General features: G+C 50.0%; 1 protein-coding gene across 3 annotated transcripts in view; it reads left to right on the plus strand.

Moving 5' to 3' along the window:
* CDK13 (cyclin dependent kinase 13) overlaps nt 1–24,944 on the plus strand; it is a 1,667,419-nt gene that overhangs the window by 83,851 nt on the left and 1,558,624 nt on the right. For all 3 annotated transcript variants that reach the window (XM_069613294.1, XM_069613292.1, XM_069613293.1), the window contains exon 2: nt 20,692–20,751. In XM_069613294.1, the coding sequence (XP_069469395.1) occupies nt 20,692–20,751 (60 nt within the window). The remainder of the gene's footprint in view (nt 1–20,691; nt 20,752–24,944) is intronic.

Here is a 24,944-nt window from a genome sequence, read left to right on the forward strand (position 1 = left end):
CAGCCGGTAACTCAATGGATTGTTTACGTGAAATTTAGAAATTAATTTAGGTGAAAACCATGGGTGGGTTCGTAAAACCAATTGGTCCTTGTGGATGACATAATGGATCCTGCACTGACAACTCTTGAAGTTCACTAAACCTGGTTATGGACGTAATGGCAACCAAGAAATCGGTCTTATATGTGAGATGTGTAAGAGCTCACTCCACAAGAGGTACGAGAGCTACTTTGGCTTTTATTGCCAATGTCCCCCTGGACACCATTTGCAAAGTGGCTACATGGAGCTCAGTACACACGATCACTCAGTACTACTGCATTGACACTCGTTCTAAAGCAGATACACAGGTGGGACACACAGTTCTAAAACATCTATTTGCCGTTGGACCTTCTCACTACCCACTTCTCCTAGCACTGTTCACTAATCTATGCATAGCATCTGATCGAAGTAGATTCCACAAGCCTCAAAGGATATGCTACTCGCCGTAATCATATTTCTGATGCTTGTATCTGCTTAAATTCACATGCGCCCACCCTTCCTCGCCTTGGAAAGAAGGTGCATAGATGTTTTATCTGATTTTTATCTGATACAGATCTGCTTTAATACACCAGTACTCCCGCTACACTTCATGCTACCGCATGTCAGAAACGAAACAAACTGAGGGAACTCAACGCATGAAGGACCATGGGTACAGTGGAGGTCACACTAGGGATAGTATTACTGGCACGCCCCGTCAATGTCCCTTTTCAAGTTTCAAAAAAACTGTAATACTCTGCAGCTTCCAGTAGATGTCTGCCTATGCATAGCATGTGAATCTAAGCAGATACAAGCATCAGAAATAAGATTATGGTAATGTATCAGATATAAATTTCTCTCCAGTAACTTAGAATGCAGCCTGCTAATGTGCTCTTGCTTATTAAATAGCTGGTCCTAATGGGCTAGAGCGGGCTAGGCTCAACACATGAAAATGTAAAGCTTTCCACAACAGTCAGTAATGGCTAACTGACTGCCCACGTGAAACCAGAAAAAAATGCCCAGGCACACGGGACAAAGCTGTGTTTCTGTTCATTTTATTGACGTAAAAACGTGCATCATACACAGTATTAAAAATCTATACATTACCACATTTTGGCAGACCAGGTGTCCTGCAACACTCGCCCATACCGGGTGGGAAACGCCATGTGTTCCGCTCGACTCGCAAGCTCCTTCAGGCTTGTTATTCTGTTCGTTCTCTCGCATTTTTATTTTAGAATGAACTGGTCGGCAGGCTCCACCTCACTGCACTTCGTGTCATGTGACTGACATGATCTCACCATCGCATACTCTATGCCCCTCAGTAATGGAGATTGCCATATTGAAATGACTTCACTGTTAAGTTTACAGTAAGACTCACTATAGTACGGTAGTTTGTTATTCTACACCGCTATGTGCAACTTTAGCCTGCCATTCAGTTTAAAATCATTGACGACATATAAAAAATATTAGTAGGAGTTTCTTGTGCCGATGCGCTAAATGATAACTCATTTGTCACAATGACCTGGAATTATTTCTGGTCATCACAGGACTACAAACCCATAATGTGAGTGTAAAATGAAATGAACATCAGCAGTTTCCAACTCTCAGCTCATGCACCCAGTGGTTAGGTGCTACAGCACTTCATTACTTTTTCCCCCTCAGTAGGTTATTCTCATATGATACGTTAAAGGGTGGCTACATAATGCTGTAATCAGCATTGTTCATATCACCATCATTCCAATGGGAGATGACCAGTCCAACATATAACATGCAGAAATGTGCAATAATCGCAAAATGTGTTATGCTAAATCTGCCATACACCTACTAACCAGCTTGCCAATATGTGGTCACATATCGTCAACCTTGTTAGTGTGTGGCAGATTCAGCATAACACATTATTTCTGAGGCTTGTGGAATCTGCTTAGATCACATTCTGTGCATAGGCCGACATCTAGTGGAAGCTGCGGAGTATTACATTTTGTTTTTCGAAACTTGAAAATGGGCGTCGACACAGGGCGTGCCAGTAATACTATCCCTAGTGTGATGTTCACTGTACCCATGATCCCTCACGCGTCTAGGACCCTCAGATTGTTTTTTCCGCCATACTGGTCGGAAGCATCCCGCAGAGTTCCTGGCCTTAGCCACAATTTTGCTAAACTATCTTAATATTTCCCCATTACTCCACCCCAACGTCGAGCCACTGAAGTTAGACACTCTACGTCGGCCCGGAGAAGGAATCCACTCTGCCGCATGACTCCAGGCAGCCATCCACTGTTGGCAAGAGTGCCTCGCTCCCTAAGGTAACGGAGGATCGATCGTCGGAAGACGAAGCCGTCCTCTATCCCCAGGCCGCACTCCAAGAGTCTGCGTCAGCAGACCGCTTAAAGGCTGTTCCTGAGTCCCAACCTCCGCACTCTAGACACCACCCCCGAACCTCGACGCCAGACGTCAAAAGGCTCCGTAGGGGCGAATAAACTGGGGAAAACACTCTTCCACCCACGGGGAGGGGGGAAAACAACAAAAAAAGCATTCTTCCACACCTCAGAAGCAGACAGGCAAAAACAGATGGACAAGTCTCAGTCATCTGTCATTTTAAAGACCCCTGCACTAACACAGAGGTCCAGTCAGGACAAGACAGGGAAACTTCCAGGAAAGAGTAATTCCCAGCTCAAGGGAATGGTCTAGTGACGACATAGACAGAGTTATGATTAGGATGTCGTCTTTGGCAGACTTCTATGCCAAGAATCCTGAACACTTCCTCTCATATACCCCTGACGGGGCTTCGCCCTCAGGTTCTAGGGACCCGATACCCCCAAGTAAGAAGTCCCGGGTTGAAGCACCAACACGGTCTTCGGACCCTTTCTATATACAGTCCTACTCTCAATATGAGGATCCTGATTTGGGCATGTTGGGAGAACAATCTGGGACGGGCTACTATGGGGATGATGAGGACGAAGAGGACGACCCATAAGCCTACAGGGTAGATTCCCCAGTAGACCAAGATCCGCTGGCAGATTGATAGCAGAAAGCACTGTTATCAAAAGACATGCTTGGTTACGCCAGTCTGGGTTCAAACCCGAAACACAAGCATCATAGACAAACTGGTGGAGACAGATCTACTGTTTGGGAAGGCGGTAGAGAACACCCTGAAAAATGCCAAGGATGAGTACGAGACTCTCAAATCCCTATGGCAATTAACCAACAAACCCCTGAATCAAAGAGGGAATGGCAATTTTCATCGCCCACGCGGACAAAATGCCCAGAGAGGAACAAACTATTCCCAGGGGCAGGGTACACCATGGAACAACAACCGGCAGTCTACCCAGAGTTATGGCAGGGGGTAATGAGAGAGGACGTGGTAAGGGTAGAGGTAGCCCCAGCCCCAGTAGAGGCGGCAGCACCCCTCCACCTAAACAGTGATGTTCCGTTCAGGGTCCCTTCTCACGCATCCCCAGTAGGGGGATGCATTACCAACTTCACCCAAGCTTGGGAAGGGATCACATCCGACAGATGGGTGCTGTCCTCGGTGTCTGCAGGATACTGCATAGAACTTAGAGCGTCCCCGAAACCACCCACCACGTCAAAAAGTACACTCATTAGACCACCAGAAGATCCTCCTCGAAGAGATCGCCAATCTTCTAGCAAAGGACGCGATAGAACTCCTCCCGGGGACACCAGGTAAACAAGGGTATTTATTCAACTTACTTCTCCAGCATGGGGTCTGGCATGGATTCACATGCTCATGAATTTTCCCCGTCAGGCTGGGAATCCTCGGTAAAGAAAAAACCAGTATCCGTTTCGTTTCTGATCTGTCTTTTGTAGTAATAACCAATCACTGGTCTCTGCGTTATACTGACCACAGCCAATGACTGCCCTCTACCTAAGCACCGCCTCTGGCAGCCATCTTCAGATTTTTACCGCACGTTCATGTGTTGGGATCCTCGTACTATTGCTCTCGAGCGTTAGTGCTATTTTTTTCACATTTTTTCTCAAAAAACTTCGTTTTTTCGGTCAAAAGAGCCTCAAGCTCCACCGACTCTCCATCCGATCAACGGGGACCCGTGTCGGATTCCTCTGCGCCCCTCAAGGGTGAAGATCTCGTCGAGCTACGCTTTTGGAGGACTCCAGAAGTTTCTCAGGCCCGGACATGGCCCAGGAGAAGGGAAGCTCGACGCCCGGAAAGCTGTTCAGGATCTGTCCTGGATGCCAGCTGCAGAACGTCTTTAAGGAGGACGAACACTCCTTTTGTCTCTACTGCTTACATGAGGACAAGACGCACGTGGAGAAGGACTGTGCGTTTTGCGGCAATATGTCGGAGCGGACCATGAAGGACCGCCATCAAAGTCTCGCCAACTGGCTGGAAGGGAAGAGCCCGTCAGGCGAGAAGAAGAGGAAGAAATCCGAGCGGTCTTCTAAGACCTTTGAGGACGCCCCGGCGACGGGGGTCCAACACAAGGCCAAGCACCGCGAGTCCGCTGGCACCGGGAGCGCCGAACGGTCGGGCTCTACGGGCGCCAGGCAGGGCGCACCCTCCCCGGCACCTTCAGCCACGAGCCAACGCTCTGGGTCGGGTAAGAGGAAGGGCGAGCACCCGGCGAAGCTCCTGGAGAGGCCCCGGTCGAGCTCGAAGGCCCCATTGGAGGGGGAGCGAGGCAGTGTTTCTCCCCCCCCCCCCCCTCAAGGATAAGGCGGTGAGCGCACCTAAGGTGGTGAAGGCCTTAATCCATCCGGCCAAGCCCTCTATCGATACTGTCGCGGCGGCCCTGGCTCAGCCTGTGGAGGCTACACCAGTGGTGGCGACCTCGGGGCTCAGAGTCTCCCTGCCACCTCGGAGGGAGTCCTCTTTTGTGCCCATCGATAGGACCCCCGTGAAACCCCCGGCGGGGAAGAGAAAGGGGGGGCCAGGGCGTCGTCGTAGATTCGGCCTCAACCTCAGAGGAAGAGCTGATTGAGGTCTTAAGCCACGGCCTTGGCGTGGAAGAAGACCGGCCCGTCGGGATGGATCCCGACGCAGGTGACAACATCGTCGAGGGTGCCGACGGGGCTCCTGATCGCCCGTCGGATTCCCCTCTGCCAGTGCCGCAAGACAACTCGGCGGCCATTTTGTTGGCTATACAGTCCTTATGTTCGGAGATAAGGACGAGACTACCGTTGCCGACGGAGGAACCTCTCCCGTCGGGGGATCCTGAACCGGGACCTTCTGGTGCTCCCCCACCCAAGAAAAGGAGGATTCACCCTCCACCTCCTTTTCAGCCGTCGCGCCCCGTCCACCCGAGGGGATGATACGGAGACTGACACGGCAGCGACGGGTACGGACGACTAGGTATACGACGAGGATCTACCGTCGTCACCTCCCACCAGGGTTTCTCCGCCCGACGAGATTGGATCGTTCCACTCCATGATCGCCAGGGCATCCAAGCTTTTCCAACTCTGCCCTGAGGAGAAGAAAAAGGAAGGATTCCTTTATCAACGGCGCGAGGCCAAGAGGAAGACGGTCCTCGCGGTGCCTCTACTGGACGACATTTGGGATGAGGGCCTCGCCCTCCTCAAGAACCCTTCCACGACGCCAGCTAGAAGAGACCGGTACGAGAAGAAGTACCGGGTCCCGGACGCGGCCCCCCTGTGCCTCCGGGCGCATCCTACCCCGGACCGTCGTCTCCGCGGCGGCCAGGAAGAAAGAGGGGGGGGGGGTGCGGCCTCCACATCGACTTCCCCACCGGACGGCGAGGGAAAGAAATTGGACGCTATGGGACGCAGGGTCATCTCGTCGGCAGCGACGACGATTAAAGCGGCCAACGCCTTGGCTATCGTGGCCCGCTACGACAGGGAGTTATGGTACAAACTGGCTCCCCTGCTGGACTTCCTACCGACGACAAGAGGGCGGATGCCCTGGAGATCCTACAGGAAGGCGAGGTGGCGTCGGACCACGCCATCACTATTGCGACGGACATCGCCGACACTGGGTTTCGCCAGTTGGGCAACGGCGTGTGCCTTAGGCGGCATGGATGGCTCAAGGCTACGGACTTCCGTCAAGACGTACAGACCAGAGTCCTGGACATGCCGTTCGATGGGAACAACCTGTTTGGGAAAACAGTGGACGATTCCCTTCAGGCCATTAAAGCGGACACTGAGACGGCCCGGGCCCTTGGGGTTCTGCAGCAACGACGGACGCCCTTTCGGAGCAGCGGAGGCAAGGGCGCCTCCAAAGGTTCCGGCGGCGGTTTCTCCACCTACCGTCAAGCGGCCCGCTCGTCGTCTCAGGAGGCCGACGGAGGACGAGGCAAGTCTGGCGGACCCCGCCGTCGTCGCCAAGGAGGTCAAGGCGGCAAAGCCTCGTCGAAACAGGATTGAACCGGCTGTGGGGTCGGGCCCCCACCGAAGCACCGCGGTGGGAGGCCGGCTGGCGAGCTTCGTCAGCGTGTGGGAGTCCATCTCCACCGACCGTTGGGTGCTGGACGCCTTAGCCCGGGGCCACGCGCTCGAGTTTCAAAGAAGGTGCCCGCGCGTCCCCCCCGTGGCCAGGAAAGAGCTTCACGTCCCTCAGCTTCTCCCGGAGGTAAAGGCGATGCTCAGGAAGGGCGTCATCGAACTCGTCCCAAAGAGGCTTCGGGGCTCCGGAGTTTACTCGAGATTCTTCCTCGTGAAGAAGACGGGAGGGTGGCGCCCCATCCTAGACCTGCGACGTCTGAACAAGTTCATCAAGGCGCAGAAGTTCCGGATGGTCACCCTCCAGCACGTCCTGGGGCAGCTGGAGGAAGGAGACTTCCTGTCGTCGTTGGATTTGGAGGATGCCTACTTCCACATTCCCATCCTAAAGGGGCACCGAAAATTCCTCAGGTTTGTGGTCCAAGGGCGTCACTACCAGTTCAAAGCCCTCCCCTTCGGACTACGGTCGGCACCCAGGGTATTCACCAAGTGCCTTGCACCGGTGGCGGCGCAGCTGCGCCGCGAGGGGATCCACGTCTACCCCTACCTGGACGACTGGCTCATCCGAGCCAAGACGAGGGAGCTCGCCGTGGAGCACACGGCAAGGACCGTCCAACTTCTCACGGACCTGGGATTCCCCGTGAACTACGCCAAGTCCCACCTGGTACCCGCGCGAAACGCACTGTTTCTGGGAGCGAAGCTCGACAGTGTCCCTTCTGGCCTCCCCGTCGGAGGAAAGGACCAGGTCCATCCTGGGCAAGGTACAGCGGATGTTGGTTTCCGACGCGGCCAAGGTGAGGTCCATCAAGTCCCTCCTCGGAATGTCGTCTTCTTGCATCTACCTCATTCCCATGTGCAGGCTCCGGATGCGCCCGTTGCAGGAGTTCCTGGACGCGCGCTGGATCCAAACGACGGGCGGCTTCGAGGAGAGGATCACACTCGACGAGAGTTTCCGCCGAGCGGTCCGGTGGTGGGGCACCCGCGCGCATCTGACGGCGGGCATGGACTTCCAGACCCCAGACCACCAGGAGACAGTGACCACGGATGCCTCCCTGGAAGGGTGGGGAGCGCACACCGAAAATCTGCACGCGAGAGGCCTCTGGCTCCCGACGGAGAAGTCCCTCCATATCAACGTCCTGGAGCTCCGTGCAGTTTTCTGGGCCCTCAGGTCTTTCCGTCCCTCAAGGGCAAGGTGGTGAGGATCTTCACCGACAACACCACCACCATGTTTTACATCAGGAAACAGGGCGGAACCAGGTCCCCCGCACTGTCCAAGGAGGCGCAGGACCTGTGGCATTGGGCAGTCGCCCAAAGGATGTTTCTGGTGCCGTTTCATCTGGCAGGGATAAAAAACACCATCACCGACTCACCCAGCAGGGAGCTGCGCTCGTGCCATGAGTGGGAACCACGGCAGGATCTAGTGGATCGCCTCTTCCGACGGTGGGGCACACCCCAGATCGACCTGTTCGCGACGGCGACGAACTCCAAGTGCCGGAGGTTCGCCAGCAGGTTTCCCCAGGCGAGGAGCATGGGCGATGCTTTCTCGTTCCCCTGGGAGGGCCTGTTCCTCTACGCGTTCCCTCCTTTGCCACTGATAATCCGGCTCATCAACCAGCTCAAGAGGTCACGGTGCAGGATGATCCTCGTCGCACCTGCGTGGCCGAGGCAGATATGGTTCCCGGACCTTCTGGACTTGTCAGCGTCCCCGCCAATCAAGCTGCCAGTGGACGCGGATCTACTCTCCAGGGAAGGAGGCGCCATCCTCCACCACGACCCGAAATCGCTCAACTTGCAGGCCTGGCTCCTGCAGCGCTAGAGTTTGGAGGGTACGACATACCGGCCGACTGCAGAGAGGTTCTTGCAAAGGCCAGGGCGTCCTCGACTCTTAAATGCTACGGACACAAATGGAAGAGGTTCTCTGTCTGGTGCCACGCACAGAAGATTAACCCTCTACGGATTACGGCTCCCCAGGTACTGCCGTACCTGCTGACGATGGCCAAAGCTGGACTGGCACACGCGTCCATCAAGATTCATCTTGCTGCGATCTCCCGATACACCAGAACCACGGGCCGGACGTCCCTGTGGTCTCATCGTCTGGTGAAAGAGTTCATGAAGGGACTGTTCAGATCGTGCCGGCCCCGGCGTGGGAGCTCAACGTGGTGCTGACCAAGCTCATGTGACCTCCGTTCGAGCCTCTGCACTCGGCCCCGTTGAAGTTTCTGTCGTGGAAAACAGCGTTTCTTGTGGCCATCACCTCTGCACGACGGGTGGGAGAGATCCAGGCCCTTTCCTGCAAGGCCCCGTACTTGACTTTTCACGACACGAGGGTAGTGCTCAGGACGCACCCCTCCTTCATGCCCAAGGTACTGTCGGACTTCCATCTCAACGAACCCTTGGTGTTGCCTGTGTTCTTCCCGTCGCCTTCGTCGCCGGCTGAGAGGACTTTGCACTCGCTGGATGTGGCTAGAGCGCTGAAGTTCTACGTGGACCGCACAAAGTGTTTTCGGAAGACGTCGCAACTCTTTGTGAACTTTGGACCTGTCAATCAGGGGAAGGCTCTCTCGAAGGCTTCATTTCCAGATGGCTCTCCGGCTGTATCATGTACTGTCATCGGTTGGCAAACCGACCGCTGCCTGGCCGTCCGAGAGCCCATTCCACCAGAGCGATCGCAGCTACCACGGCGTTCCTTTCTGGTGTGCCCCTGCTGGACATATGCAGGGCTGCTACGTGGAGGTCGACGCACATATGCAGGGCTGCTACGTGGAGGTCGATGCACACCTTCACGAAATTCTACTGCGTCGATCGGGATTCCAGGGAGGAGTCCAGGGTCGGCCAAGCAGTGCTGCGCAACCTGTTCGCCTGAGGTGAGCCTGGTGAGGAGGTAAGATGCTTAATGTTGAGTTTGATGTAATGCTTAATGTTGAGCCTTTGCCACCTCCCGTGGTTGTGCATGTGTGTACTGCTATGTATTCTTTATTCATGAGCATGTGAATCCATGCCAGACCCCATGCTGGAGAAGGAACAAGTTACTTACCTGTAACTGTTGTTCTCCAGCATGGGTCTGGCATGGATTCACATGCGAACCCTCCCGCCTACCCCTCTGCGGCTCTTCACTTGGTCATACTGCCACTTCACGTGCTTCCAAATCTGAAGATGGCTGCCAGAGGCGGTGCTTAGGTAGAGGGCAGTCATTGGCTGTGGTCAGTATGACGCAGAGACCAGTGATTGGTTATTACTACGAAAGACGGATCAGAAACGAAACTGATACTGGTTTTTTCTTTACCGAGGATTCCCAGCCTGACGACGGGGAATATTCATGAGCATGTGAATCCATGCCAGACCCATGCTGGAGAACAATAGTTACAGGTAAGTAACTTGTTCCTTCCTTGTGCCAAAAAAAGATGCGACAGTGCCCAGTATTCGACTTAACGCCTGCAAACAAGTATGTCAAGCCCCAAAAACTTTGCATGACTACTCTCTAAGAGGTAATCCCCCTTCTAAAAAAAGGGGATTACATGGCAACATTGGACATGAGATGCTTGTTTTCATATTTCCATGTTCCCAGCGCACAAAAGATACTTGCGCTTCAAGGTGGACAGTCGGCACTACCAGTTCAAGGTACTGCCCTTCGGGATAGCCTCGGCTCCAAGGGTATTCACCAAGGTGGTGGCGGCGGCACACCTACGCAGGGAGGCAATCCCAGTGTACCCTTATCTGGACGACTGGCTCATCACGGGGGAGACCTCAGTAATTTGCAGAACAAACATTCAAAGAACGATCGACCTCCTCTTCAAATTAGGTTTCTCCATAAACGAGAAAGTCAAGTCTGGTGCCAAGCACCGCCAAACATTTCTTAGGAGCTGTCATAAACACACAAGAGGGGTTGGCCTTTCCATCAGAGGAAATAATTCGGAATATACTGCTGCAAATTCCCCAATATCAGGCCGGTCGCCAGATAACTGTACGCAAAGCAATGCGTTTGCTGGGCATGATGGCGTCACGTATTTACCTGGTCCCCCATGCGTGCCTGCGCATGGTCCCATGCAAGAATGGCTGGCGAAACAGTGCTCTCGGGCAAGTGGTCAGTGGGACGATCTAGTGGTCGTTTCGCCAACACTTGTACAAAGTTTTCACTGGTGGACAAGAGAAAATCTGTCCAAGGGGAAACCCTTTTACGATCCCGAGATACAGGCTGTAGTCACAACAGACGCATGCCTGTCAGGGTGGGGAGCTCACCATGTCCACCACACAGCTCCGGGTCTCTGGTCTCACTCAGTGGCCAAGAATCATATCGACCTGCTAGAGCTTCTGGCAGTATTCAGAGCGCTTCAAGCCCTACCTGTCAGTGCAGATCCGGACAGACAGCACTACAGCCATGTTTTACCTGAACAAGCAAGGAGCGACTCGTTCGCCACATCTTGCCCAGAAAATTTGGATATGGGCACTCAGAAGGAACATCTTCCTGTCATCGCAACATGTTCCAGGAGATCTCAATTCTCTGGCAGAAGAACACAAATGGTGTCTACACAGAGAAATCGTAGAAGATATCTTCTCCCAGTGGGGGTTCCCCAATATAGACCTATTTGCCACAAGCGAAAACAGACAGTGCCCAGGATTCGCATCCAGGTTCCCCCAACCAGACTCCCAGGGGAATGCCCTGTGGATGAACTGGTCAGGGATGTTTGCGTACGCTTTTCCACCAACACCTCATCAGGAAGGTGGTCAACAAGATGAACAGAGAATCGATGACGCTCGTCCTGGTTGCTCCCATGTGGGTGAGACCACCGTGGTTCCCACACTTATGCAGACTAGCGGTGTGCGAATCCATCAAACTCCCGGGCTGGTACAACCTACTGTCCTAGCACCAGGGTCAGAAAGTGCATCCTCAACCCAACTCACTGAACCTGGCAGCATGGCTCCTGAGGTCATAGAGTTTGGACATCTCAATTCGGGCGCAGAGATGTATGGACATCCTAAGAGTCTAGGAAGCCAAACACGAGGCACTGCTACTTTGACAAATGGAGAAGATTTGTTATCTGGTGCCAGAATAAGCAAATCAACCCTGTTGATTGCACTCCTTCCACAATTGTCACATACACGCTCCACCTGCTGGACGCAGGGTTGGTTTTTAACTCCCTAAAGGTACACCTGGCAGCTCTGTCGGCAATACACCACCCCCCATAACGTGTTGTGGTGGAAAGTACCAGTGGTTAAAGCCTTCATGGAAGGAGTAAAGAGACTTCACCCTCCAATTTCTAACCCACCACCAGGATGGGACCTTAATGTGGTGCTAGCTAAACTCATGGGCCCCCCCCCATTCGAGCCCATGCATAAAAGCAGTCTCAAACACCTGACTTATAAGACCGCCTTCTTAGTAGCTATTACATCGATAAGAAGGGTCAGTGAAATTCAGGCTCTGTCAGTGCAGGATCCTTTCTTTACAGTTCATAAAGATAAACTGGTTTTACGTACACATCCTAGGTTCTCCCCAAAGTTTATTTCAAGATTCCACGTGAACCAGTCCATCGAGCTTCCAGCTTTCTTCCAAGACCCACAAAGCTCGGCTGAGATGAAACTACACACTCTAGATGTGCGTAGGGCGGTCCTATACTATGTAAACAAAACCAGACCGTAGCTACAGGCAAAGAGGGAGATCGCGTCTCTAAAGGTTCCATCTCCAAGTGGTTTGTTAACTGTATCCAGCTATGTTACTCCCTTTCTGAAAACATTGCCTTTCACGCCAAGAGTCCACTCTACAAGAGGCATTGGGGCCACTCTGGCTTTCATTGCAAATGTACCCCTTGACACCATTTGCAAAGCAGCTACTTGGAGCTCTATTCACACCTTTACTCAGCACTGCTGCATGGACACCCATTCCAAGACAGATACTCAAGTGGGACAAGCGGTTCTAAGACATTTATTTGCTCATGGCCCTTCTCACCTCCCTCTTTTAACACTGCTCGCTAATCTATGCACAGCATGTGATCTAAGCAGATTCCACAAGCCTCAGAAGGGATACATTACTCACCGTAATCGTATTTCTGATGCTTGTATCTGCTTAGATTCACATGCGACTCACCCTTCCTCCCCTCTGAGAGAAGGCGCATGGATGCTTGTAGTCTTATCTTTCTATCTGCTTGGATAATCTGTACTCGCGCTACTCCTCATGCTACCTCATGTCAGAAAAAATACAGTCTGAGGGACTTAGACACGTGAGGTATCATGGGTACAGTGGACGTCACACTAGGGATAGTATTACTGGCACGCCCTGTGTCGATGCCCATTTTCGAAAAACAAACTGTAAATTGAAACTTAAATATTGACGATTATTTACACTATAAAGCACTGAATACCGACCCACCCCTGTAGAAAACACAGAATACAGACCTTGTGAATGAAAGGAGTACTCTGAGTGAAGACGGGCGTGTAGGCTATTGATTTTAGCTGCAAATGTCAATGTTCAAGCGTGTCTTTTTAAAAGGCAAGGTAGGGAACTAAGGGTTTTTTTTTTTTTTTTTTTTTTAAGATGGTTGGCCACATGCCCTCATCAAATTCTTTGGTTTCTTCTCTTTGAGATCAACAGTGTGAAGGCAGGCTTCTAGCTGCTTTACTGCAATCAAACCAGTATCAAGAATGTTGAATCGTGCAGGCTCCCATTGGGTCGAGTCTCCATTTGAGACATCTAGTAGATGTCTTCCCGCAGTTTGGGTCGGCGGTCCAATTGGGGAGACGTTTCTTTGCTCGGTTGGTTGGGCGTTAACATTGATTGCTACCAGTCTAGCTGGCTATCTGATCAAGTAGCGGTGGTCTGCTTCAGTGCGCTGTCAGCGTCTGGATGGTTCGAGGAGCAGCCAAGCGGCTCGAATTTCAGGAAGTAACAAAAGCAATAGTGCAGGTCCTGTGAGTGTTGTTTGCTCGGCTCAGAGGTCTCACTATGGTAAACCTGATTCTGGACTTCTAGCTTGCTGGGAGGACCAATCCAGGTTCCACAGGGACTAGGTGAGTCTTTGGTTCTGCACTTGCATTCCAGGAAACTTGTCTGCCACCTACTTGCAGGGGGCTCTTCCCCTCCAATGAGCAGAGTCCTGGTTTCAATGCAGAGTTAGTAGACTCCTAAATCCACAGCAATGACACCCCACATCTGCCCCTGCGGTGGGCAGGGAGAAAATCTTTCCTCTTCTAAATCTCTTCTCTTCACCCTTACAGGCAGTGTTGGAAGGACTTATTCCTAACAGATTTAGGTGATTGCTTCTGGCCTTGAAGTCCAAAATGAACTCACTATGGGCAGGGTTCCTTGACCATATGAAAGCAAAATGCTACAGTATATTGGTCAAAAGCAATCCCGTTGGGCATCCAATCCAGGCTGCTGTAACCAGTCTCCTTTGCCCTTTGATGTCCTACACAGTGCTTTGTTTGCAGGAATTGTAGGGATCCCCAGCAGGATCCAAAATGGTGAAACCTCTTACTCTTTGGGCCAAAACTTTCCTCTCGGCTACTCTTAATTCCACACCTCCCTATGTCTGCCTACTTCAGACACACGCCAGTCATTGGCACCCTGATGCGAGAGTGCCTTTGTTATATTAGCACTCTTTGAAACATTGGTTAACAGGAGACCTCTTGGGGAAGGTGTCACCCTTCCTCAGGGGGATCAAAGAAGCAGCAACCTGAGCAGAGACCCACATGGCTGTTGTGGTGACAATCGGGCCAGACCGTTGATACCAGTCCTGTCTTCGTTGGAGCACTGCTTACCAAACTGACACTAATAAGACCTCCAAATACTGTGGCTGCTGTGTCAGGATGCAAAATGTGCTTTCGGCACTAGCCATTAGCTAGCGATCATTGACTCTTGACGTGTAAAAATTGGTGTGCCATCTGTATGTTTACATTGTATGTGATAAGTGACTTTTTACGGGTGGCTGGTAGCTTAAAATGTTGCACCTGTGGTTGTAGAAGTGACCCTCCTGTGGCCATAACACAACTAGGCATGGCTAATTTGTACAGTCTCTTCCTCATTTTTGGGTGCACCCTAATAATCCAATACTAAATTGTTCTTTGAGCCCTCAACAAAAATTGCTTATTCAGTAAACTTATTTTTATGGAATATAGCTTGATTTATATCCATCTATATCCAAAGGGCAAATTAAGTATAGTCGGTGCATTTCAAACCCAAAATGTGGACATGGTATACACATGAAATAAAGTTATTTCAATAATCCAGATGTGTATCCTATTATCAAAACCATAATGGTTCTATTGTGAAGAGATCAAACCATATCTGTCTACAACATAAAAAATCATAAGCTCTGAAAGTGTACACACCAGTGTCCCTAACAGAAAAAAACATTCAATGGTGAATGAGCAATCGAACAAATGTAAAATTAGCAAAAATCCATACAATTTAATACTTTTGGTAAGACCACATGTTTGGTCGCAAGATAACCATTGTGTTCATGTGTACTAAATGTATACATTTGTGTTGAAGAAAATCCAATGCTAAAAGGGTTATTTGTTTGCAGGCAGACACCCAAGCTCTAATTGGTCACCAATGGAAATCAAAACATCAAATGCACAAAGATCATAGAGCAAACTGACTAAATGCACTATCAGCTGCCACATTAAGTGCTGGGAGATCACCAAAGAATCTTATCTAGTTCCTTGTGCAAAGAGGTGAGTGATGGTCCTCCTTTTAGGGCACCCACGCCCAGAGACTGTCACAAGGGTCTCCGTGACTGGGAAGGGTCACACTGAACCTTTGGCTACCAGAAGCTTTTCCGAGGTTCCCCATTCCTCGGGCGTACACCCAGATATTGCCCAGTCTTGCCCAAAGGGGTCTATGGTTGGAACCTAATCCCTAGGCTCATCCAAGAGGGCCACAGTGGACGTCTGTGCAGAAGGAACAGTCACCCAGCTTCTCCAATGGGGCCATGGTTGACTAGCATTCCGACAAGACACTGGTTCCCCATAAGGCTGAAAAAAAGCCAGCTGTCGCACAAGATGCCAGCTGCCTTGACTGAGGTGCCTGACGTAGAGCCTTGGGACCTCTCAACAGTAGCACCCCATTTTATTTTATTACCGGTCCATGTTGTCCCACCTGTCTCCCAGTCTATAGTGCAGTGGTTGGCTCAGAGGATGAATTTTCTTCCAGTCGACATTCCCTCTTTTGACAATGGTGTTGAGTGAACCGTGGTTGTGGAGCAGTACGTGCTCCTCGTGGGTTCTGGTTGGTTCCACCTCCTCAACCGCCAGCTGACAATAGATTTCAGATATTCAGTCAGTCCCTGGGCATGTGTGGGAGGGGTGTGGGGGCGGGGGTACTTTGTCTCCTTAGTTGCCATATTTGTGACAAGTGCGGTTCGTACAAAAGGCACTCCGGTACATATGGGACCGATGCTGACACAGCTGCTCTTCTCCTTTGCTTCCAGGGCCACCTCCATCGCTGCCCCCGCTCGACTTCCCTCAGACTTGGGGACCATAGGAGAAGAGCAAGAATAGGAATGTCCCTCCTGCCACCCCCCACAACCCCAGAAGCTCACTGTCTCCAGAGCTCTGGTTCTCTCTAGGCTTGACTACTGTAACAGCCGCTTTTTACATCTACCCTCCTACTCTCCGTCTTCTGCAACTCATCCAGAACAGGCCTGCAAGATTGGTCCTTGGCCTCAAGCTCAGGGATCGTATCTCTCCAGCACTGAAATCTCTCCATTGGCTCTCAGTGGCTGCAGGGATGAAATTCAAGACACTTTGCGTTGTCCACAAGGCTTTTTGGGGCCTGGGACCAAAATACCTCCAGCTTTCCCATCAAAAGTATCTTCCTTCTTGAGCACCTCCAACTGTTGCTTTTCAAAGCAACAAGTTGGGGGCAGATCTCTCTTCGGCCAGCGCCTCACTCTGGAACAGCCTCCCTGCCTTTCTGAAACTTGAGCAGAACTATATGTGGTTCCAGAAGCAGCTCAAGACTTTTCTCTTTGCTTCTGCCTTCTTTCTTCCACTTCCCTGCTGATCTCCTGTTTGATAATGCACTGGTTACCTGGCTACCCTCGGAACCACGGACCCAGGTCCCTGCCCTCCCAGTTGCACACTTGCACTGCCTGCTGGCACCCCTGCACTTGGGGCTGTATCTGCATCCCTACAGTCCCACTATTTGCACTTATCCAACGCTTGTCGGCTGCACTAACCCCTGCACTGCCACCTGTTGGCTGCGCTCCTTTCTATGTCTTGATCCTATGTCTCGCACTTCTCCTCCCCTGCGTGCTCTCAATGTCACTTGACCTAGTAAGGTTGTTGTCTTGTCCTCCCTTGCCCCCACCCCACCGCCCTTGCCTTGAAACACTTGGTTATATGGCTCAGACCTCATTTCTACAATGAGGTTTTCTTTGGTGCTAACTAACCAAAAATAAACAACCAAATTAATGACAAAGATTTGACTGGACCATATATTTGATTAATCCGCCCAACAGCGCCCAATGGACCATCATACCCTACCAGCCCCCAACTGATCCATAGTTTGTCATCCCCACAAATCTTCTAAATAAATGGGAACCCCGGAGTTGGTTCCCTGACAAACCAGGATCCAGGCTGCTGGTCTGATTCAGAAACAAGAAAAGAGGAGGTGCGCAGGTGAAAGGGAGTCCTGCCACTAATAACTCCACCAATGCTAAAACTGCATTCTGGTGTTCTTTGCCCCTTGGTGGCCTGGACAGAATCTGCCTTTCAGACCTGATAATCCTCTCGATTAGGTATCCTGTGTCTGGATCTTCTAAACCTATTTTCACAGAACATGCAGCTAATCTTGCACCCATCCCTTCGATCACTGAACTTGGCAACATGGTGCCTGAGATCAGGTATCTCTTACCTTTGGCTTTCAGATTATTCAAGCAGCATGCAATCCCTCTTTGCGAGCTCATTATACTAGCTAATGACTTTGTTTTTCCCATTTGAATCTAACTAAAGGAGATGCATACTTCAGCTTCAGATCCGGTTCCATGTTTTATCTTGGCGCTTGCAGCTACAAGGAATTCAGATCGATTCATGCTGCCCCTATCTCTCTGCTCTGGGAGCAGATCTATGTTCTGAAACTCATTCTATTCATATAACACAACTGGTGAGTTATCGAGGGCAACAAAAGTCTTGTTGATGTTGAATGGAAAGTGACTGATTTGAAAGTTGCATGCATACCGATAGACCATGAATGAAGGGAACAATTGTTAAAAGAAAAGGATACAAAGTAGCAGAGTGGTCCTGTGAGAGGAAGTAGCACATTCAAAAGTCTCTGTGAAATGTTATGAACTTTTTGAAAGATATTGCAAGCGGAGATCCAAGTAATGAAAGTTGAATAGGGGAACATTAAATGTGTCTAATCTGATAGTGGAATGCCATTTTGATGGCATTTGTCATGTTTATCCTCTGGTTGCATCCCCTCGTGCTAAGAGGGATCTCAATTTATTGCTTCATGCAGTATGTCTCAAAATTGTTTGAGCCCATGGCAACTACTGACGTTGTTTTAATAGGACTCTATTTGTTGCTATTGCATCTGTAAACGCGGTTAGCGAATTGCAGCCTCTTGGCATGGTGTAACCTTTAAAGACACAAACTTTCCTGTACTTCTCGGGCAGGCAATTGGATCAAAAGATACTATCAAACAGAAAATCTTCTAACTGTTATATATTTCGAATGGATTGTGTCCTCCAATGTATTCCTCATCTTTGACATGTAGTGTCCAGCTTCAGCTGCTTTGGAAATTTTTCAGCAGAGGGCGCCCTGTATCGATGGCGTTGAGTCAAATGTCCCTCGAAGGCCTCCTTCGAGGGGGACGTCATCGGATGTTAAAAGTAGCACGCACGGCGCCTGTTGCCTCAGTTCAGTTTTTCTGCAAACTTGTTTTCTACGTGCAACTCGGCGCGTCTCATACTTAAGTATTTGCTGTTAGTTTCGAAGCTGACTTTTTTTTTACTTAGATGACACCTCGGTCCGGATTCAAGAAATGTCAGGACTGCGGCTCCAAGATGTCAATCACAGACTCCCATCGAGTCTGTGGTGCTTCAGCGAGGGAGGTGCACCAATCCTGAATTGCAGATAGACTGTCAGGAATGAGCGAGAGGGGAGCCTGAAGGAAAGCAGTCATCCACATAACACTGAAAGTTAGAGGAGAAGGTAGATATTCGGTGGGTCAAAGGGGCCGAGTAGAGGTTGAAAAACTAGGGTGAGAGGATGGAGGCTTGGGTAACGCCACAGGTAGCGAGGTGGCAGAAAGAAAGGGACCACGTTGGATCTGGGACAGGCAGTCCAAGAGAATGGTCAGCCACTCCAGGGCCTCATCCGTGATGCCCAGGTCTCTGAGTCGATTGATCAGGATGGCATGGTTGACCCTGTTGAGGAGGGAAGACTCCTTGAAAAGGTGGGTCTTGAGTTATTTTCTGAATTGTAAGAGCATGGGTGCGAGTCTGGTGCTGGTGAATTCTTTTGATTGAAGATTCAGTTTAATCTTTCTGCCTGAACTATGGGTAATTTTTTGACTGTTGTGGAATATTGCTTGAGAAAATCTAATAAAAATATTCGCGCAGGTGGTCTGGTTGGAGGTGCAACAGACATTTTCTCAGTGTAAATCCATCAGGATTTAATCTTATTGGGTTTGGCCCCCCTCACCCCCAACAATAACTTTGTCCCAGCTTCATAAAATGTAACCAGACTTTCCCCAAAAAGTCCAAATCTGCGTGTATAATTCTTTGGCATAGTTTCATGCAGATTCGTTGAATGGTTTGTTTTATATTTATAAACCACTCAGTGATCTTCCTATGGCGAGAGCAACAATAACTTGATGTGTTGCGATCGCCGACCCTGTAATATATGCACACATCATCATCTCTGGATCCCAGTGTTTCTAAATGCTCCTTTATAGACCTTTCCCAAACATACAGTGCTAATGTCAGATATATTTGTATGTCACCAGTCTGCCATGGTGAGCCAAAAGTGGTTCCTAGTAGCTGTTGGTATTAATCTTACCAAGCTCTTCTAAGCTACTATCAAACTAATCCGCTCCCCGAAAATTTTAGCACTGCACCTACTCTGTGGAAAGTGCTACAGGTAAGTAACTAGTGTTGTCCCACCTTCCACTTATGTATGCCTGTAGTAACAGATTCGTTATGTTAGACTATCTTTCCACACAGGTATAATTTGCCAAGGGTGGATCACTACACGGTGAAGCATTGGTCTGACATGAGAGCAGGCTGCCCTTCGCAAAGGTCGAATCTTGCGGTAGGGCAGACTTAATGTGCATCCTTTCCATGGTCGATATTTTAAAAGGGGTGGTAATACCTGATATAACCGCATTTAGAAGCTGGTACCATATGACGCCCTATACAAATGTTATAAACATTTTAAAAAAATGTATGGACCTTTCGTACTAATACATCTTCTTATTCAAACAGCATATTTTTCTGGATAAGGATGTTAAACGTTGATTCAAGTATTCAAACCTGGGGTTTATGATGAACCACTTGTGCAGATTTAATTTCTGACTTTTGACTTGGAAATGCCGTTTTTGACGTTCCAAATGCGAACTCCGATCTATATATTCCAGTTTTCAAAACGTTATTTCCCAATCCGTTTGATTACTCACTTTTAACAAAAAAGTAACTCTCCATAGGTGTCAATCTCTTCCACATCTTTTTACGTGCACAAACTTGTTCACAAGTGTTTTACTGGGTTACTTATTTTGTTTACAAAGTGAATGTGTATTTTGATCTTAGGGGCAACGTTACAGTGCTTTGCGCCTGTACTGAATGGTTTTACTGCTACTGGTCGATTGTGAGAAACTATGGAATATCACATTGGATGTGCTTTTACGTTTGTGTGCCTGCCCATATAAATCATTATATTTTACTTGAGTTTCTATAACTTCTCAACATAATATCGTGAGGACTAGCCAAATAGTGCTTGGTTTGTAATTTACGGGTGTGACCCACGGAGTGTTGAGGAGCTGGGCAAATCTGCTACATTCTAAAGTTTTACAGACGTCATCAGCGTGAGGCAAATTTCAAATGGCGTTACCTTACATAATGCACACCCACAAACTGAACTTCGGTTTTACAAACTTCTTATGGTAAATCGAACTTCATGTATTTTACCAAATATAATCTTACGTGCTCATAATACAAAGTATCACTCTCTTGCCTAACAAATCTAGGGATTCCGTTTGTATCTGTAATCGCGCAGATTAAATTTTTGGAAAATATTAAAACGTTATACTTCTTTTTCCAGGCATCTAACCCGCAGAGAACGGAGTCGCAATCGTGACAGAAAAGAGGGTTCTAAGGAAAAGTAGGTGTTCTAACTTTCTAACTGTGCGACACGTTTTCATTTTAACGTTCATGTGTATGATGGAGCAAGATAAATCATTTTGGAAACTTGGTGGTGGTACCCCTTAAGCTACCTGCAAGTTGTATGTACTCTGTAATGCAAATACAATAATGTTGCTATTTATGAACATGTGAAACAGCAAGTTAGGCCTTTTTGCCTTGCCTAGAATAAAATGAACTCCATGTAAAATACACATGTTGCAGAGATTTTGTTTCTGGGCTAATGGTATTTGACACTCGTCCCAAATACCGGTTGTAGGTCACTCATCCAACACGCCGTAAGAACACCATTTCTTACTTGCCAAGAGTGAATTGTCACTTGCTCCTGGTCAGGGTTAGTGCACATATTGAGGCTTAGTTTACAAACGAATGTCTCGGTTTTTCATTGATACTCCAGAGAACAACTCAACCATCAGACAGCCCATCACTAACTTGCTTTTATTAAAAACTGTACTCGTTGATTTTATATTCGTTTTTATTAGTCCTTTCTCCTGCACAGGATGCTTTCTGCACTGACTCCACATTCTTGCACATGACCACAAACTCAAACATGAGATTTTTGACAACCAGAGGGAGGATAAAAGTTATGACGAAGTCCTGGCCCCATTTGCTGTTCCTTTGCTGGCAAAGGTCAGGCAACCCTTGCCTCCAACCCACCTTCCCATTGTCGGGGGTTACAATAACCCAACTATCTGAAAAGCCTTTTATTAGACCACTATGGTTGCAACTGGTGCAGTATAAAATACTGAACATAATCATGTCCCATAAGGTATAGCCTTCACAATTTGCAACAAATTAACTGTTTATTTAAATGCCTATGCAAACTGCTATATTTAACAAAAGCGGGCATCTTAGTGACACGCAATATATGGTGCTAACTTGTGTGCACCATGGCACACCTGCTAGTTTCAACTTTGTGAACAACGTAGCTGAGCTTCTGCAACACTTGATATGTTACTGCCGATACGGTTCGATCATTTTTTTTCTTAAGCTTTTTTCCTTTGTGTTTGTGTGTAACATCACGGTCTTCCCACGAGAATCAGATTTTGTAAATTAATTGCGTTGGGTATTTAACAAGCTTTTTTTGTCTGGTATGCCATGCACAATAAGTTATCGGCACTTGTAAAGCGCACGGTCGGCTGGCCACCAGGGGGGCGCACGGATGACGTCTCCTTCCGTGTGAGCTCTGTCGTCGTAGGTCCCTTAGGTGAACTGAGCCGCCACCTTGGGATCCCCCCTACACTAAAAATAACTGATCGTGGAAAACCCGATCCAAAACGGAGCCCGGAAGGCTGAGAAAAGTGCCTTTCCAGGGAAGCCCACGTGTGACGGCCCCGAGGAGCTCCGGAATCCTGTGTGACGTGGGTGACTATCGGCGTTAGGCGCCGGACCTGCGGAGCTGGTGGAACCGCTCTGCCTCTCCCCACGAGACATCTGCCTCTTGCTCCGGTGGGGCCAGCGGAGTCACCGTCACCACTGCCAACGCCATACTCCCCGTGCTCGCGCTGAAGGAAGCGCCGACTGGGGCACAGAACGAGCCTGCCAGCGGAGAGAAGGTACGCGGCTGCCTCACCATCCGCTGAGCCGTGTGAGCACCCCGCACCGCCGCTCAACCGCCTCCCCCACCCCAGCGCCCGCTGGACAACACAGCTGCACCCCAGCGCCTCCCCCCCCTCTCCGCTAGGGACCACGTTATACGCGGGAGGCCCTGCAGGCGGGGAGCTGGAGGCCCACGCTCGAGGGAGCGCGAGGAGCAGGAAGAAACCTGCACATGATCAGAGGACCCATCCTCCCTCCAAGACTCCCCGAACTGCGTTTAAATGGCGCCATAGGCCTGACAATTGCCTAAGTTAGTAGAAGACAAGAAAGGAAAGGGAGGAGAGGGGAAGTAAAGATACTGTGCCCCAGGGCAAACAGTGACCATATGAGCCCTAATATTGCACTGCCATATGTCCTGACACGCCACAGAACATTCAGGGGTGCTGCTAAGATCTGTCCCCCTCATTGCTTCATTATTTCTACCAACCAACATCTGCAGTTGACACGGTCGGGGATCCCCCCACCCAGGACTTTTCCGGAAACACAACGCCTTGCCCGTGCCCTGCAGAATATACATAACGCGGGCTACCACACTTAATTGAGCCGTACCCCTTGCCTTGGATTATCAAGAGTGACCCGCTCGGGGGACTTGGATACCACTTGGTCTAAATCAGAGGCACTAAGGAGTGTTTCCCGGCCCAGCAACCAGATAGCCTCCATTGGTGGTGTTACCCCAAACCGCCTGCTCCCCACGACAACCCATGAACACTACCAACCAGTGAAAACTGGACCACAAATAGACTGTCGATAGAATGGCGATTTGGTACGCCCACCCTCTTCGTGAAACACAACCTTGGATGAACCCCCCCTGGAAACAAATCCTCCTGCATTGCAGATCACCTACCGGACCCCACAGGCGCCTGTCTGGCCTCGTCACGAACCACGCAAAGGCCTGAATGCATGGTCCTGCACTGCTCCCACGAATCCATGCTCCTACAAAGGGGGTAAGGCCCCCCCCCCCCCCCCCGACTACAGGGCGTGTGCCTCCTCTGACTTGGGATCCACTCCATGAATTCTAAAAGTAAACTCACCAAATACACCTACACCCCGTCCTCCCCGATCCCTGAACAGAAAGCGACCATGTCAACAGACGCAGCGGAAGCGGGGGCCGCCTCAAAGGGGGACATTGCTGCATTGCTATGTGAGATAGTCATTGGGGGCCAGCCTAGGTGGTAAGATCGACGGGATCACTCAGAGAATGGACAATTTTGAAGAGAGACTAGAAGGTGTAGAGAGCAATCGGGCCTTGATCGACACTCTCGAAGCCCAAATGGACACGCGGATTCATAACATCGAAAAAAGGGAGGAGGAGATGCGCCTTAGAATGGATGATTTGGAAAACAGAAAGAAGGAATAACTTCCGATTTGTTTGATTGATTTATTTTTTTTGGGAATTCCAGAGTCCGAGGGAGTAACTGAAGACTCACTCAAAACCACGCAAAACATCATAAAAATCCTAATGGCAGATGAGGACATAGACGAACCCAAAACGAAGCGGATCCACAGGGCAGGGGGCCCCCCCGGGGACCACGCTCTGTCCTAGCAAGGTTCCACAGATATCAGTATAGAAACGGGATTCTGCCGAAGGCCAGATCCGGGGACCCGCTCACACTGGGAAGTGCTCAAATTACCATCTTCCAGGGCCTATCCTCGCTCACACTGGCGTTGAGGTGCCTCTGTGGCCCCCTGACGAAGTGGCTCAAGGAACAGGGCACGAGATACAGGTGGGGATAACCCTTCTCCCTCACATTTGAACACGGTAGCACGAGGATCGTCCTTCGGTCCGAGTAAGATATCAAGGATTGCATTGTGGACATACTTGGAACGGCCCCAAGAGGGGGCGAGAGAGATGGGCCCGAGCAAGCTGGAATGCAGTGGGAACTCCAGGGCCCTAGAAGAAAAGTGAAAGGATCAAGGAAATACAGGTGCCCAAACACTCCCGAAAATGAAAGAACTCCAAGAACCTTGCAAACCGACTGACTGGAATCGTCTGCAATATCCGGTAACAGTCATCCAGTGCCACAGGGCGATAAAATGACCGACAGGACGACAGCACCCGGCCGCAAAACCTCCTCCTGAAGTAAGGGGGAAATGAGCACCCGAAGGACAGGCCGGAGAATGCACTTATTGTTACACCTTTGGTTTCTTTTTATTGTTGAAATGATGTTGGGGGTGGGGGGGAAGAGGGGGATTGGAGATGGGGGGAGGGGGGGCTCAACGGTATGTTCCGGTATTTTATTCGGAGGGGACCGTGAGGTGACGGTCTCCACTGGTGGTCCGAAACTGGACTGAACATTTCCACCAAGTCCGAATCGGATGCCGTCAAAGTGTCAAAAATGGCACATCTTCAGCTCTTGAGTTCACTTGAACACCACCAGCTCTGGGGGGGGGGGGGAGAAGAGAAACTTAAACAGTAGCGCTATATTACTGACAGCATGGGAAGGAAGAATCGAATATCGTTCTGGCCGCCTGAAGTGAGCGATCCTCCATGAGTATCCAACAAGGGCGATACCCGATGAACACATGAGGGACTCGCTCAGGGTCGGGACTATAAAT

The sequence above is a fragment of the Ambystoma mexicanum genome, chromosome 5p (assembly GCF_040938575.1).
Source record: "Ambystoma mexicanum isolate Mex_15411 chromosome 5p, UKY_AmexF1_1, whole genome shotgun sequence".
NCBI lineage: Eukaryota > Metazoa > Chordata > Amphibia > Caudata > Ambystomatidae > Ambystoma > Ambystoma mexicanum.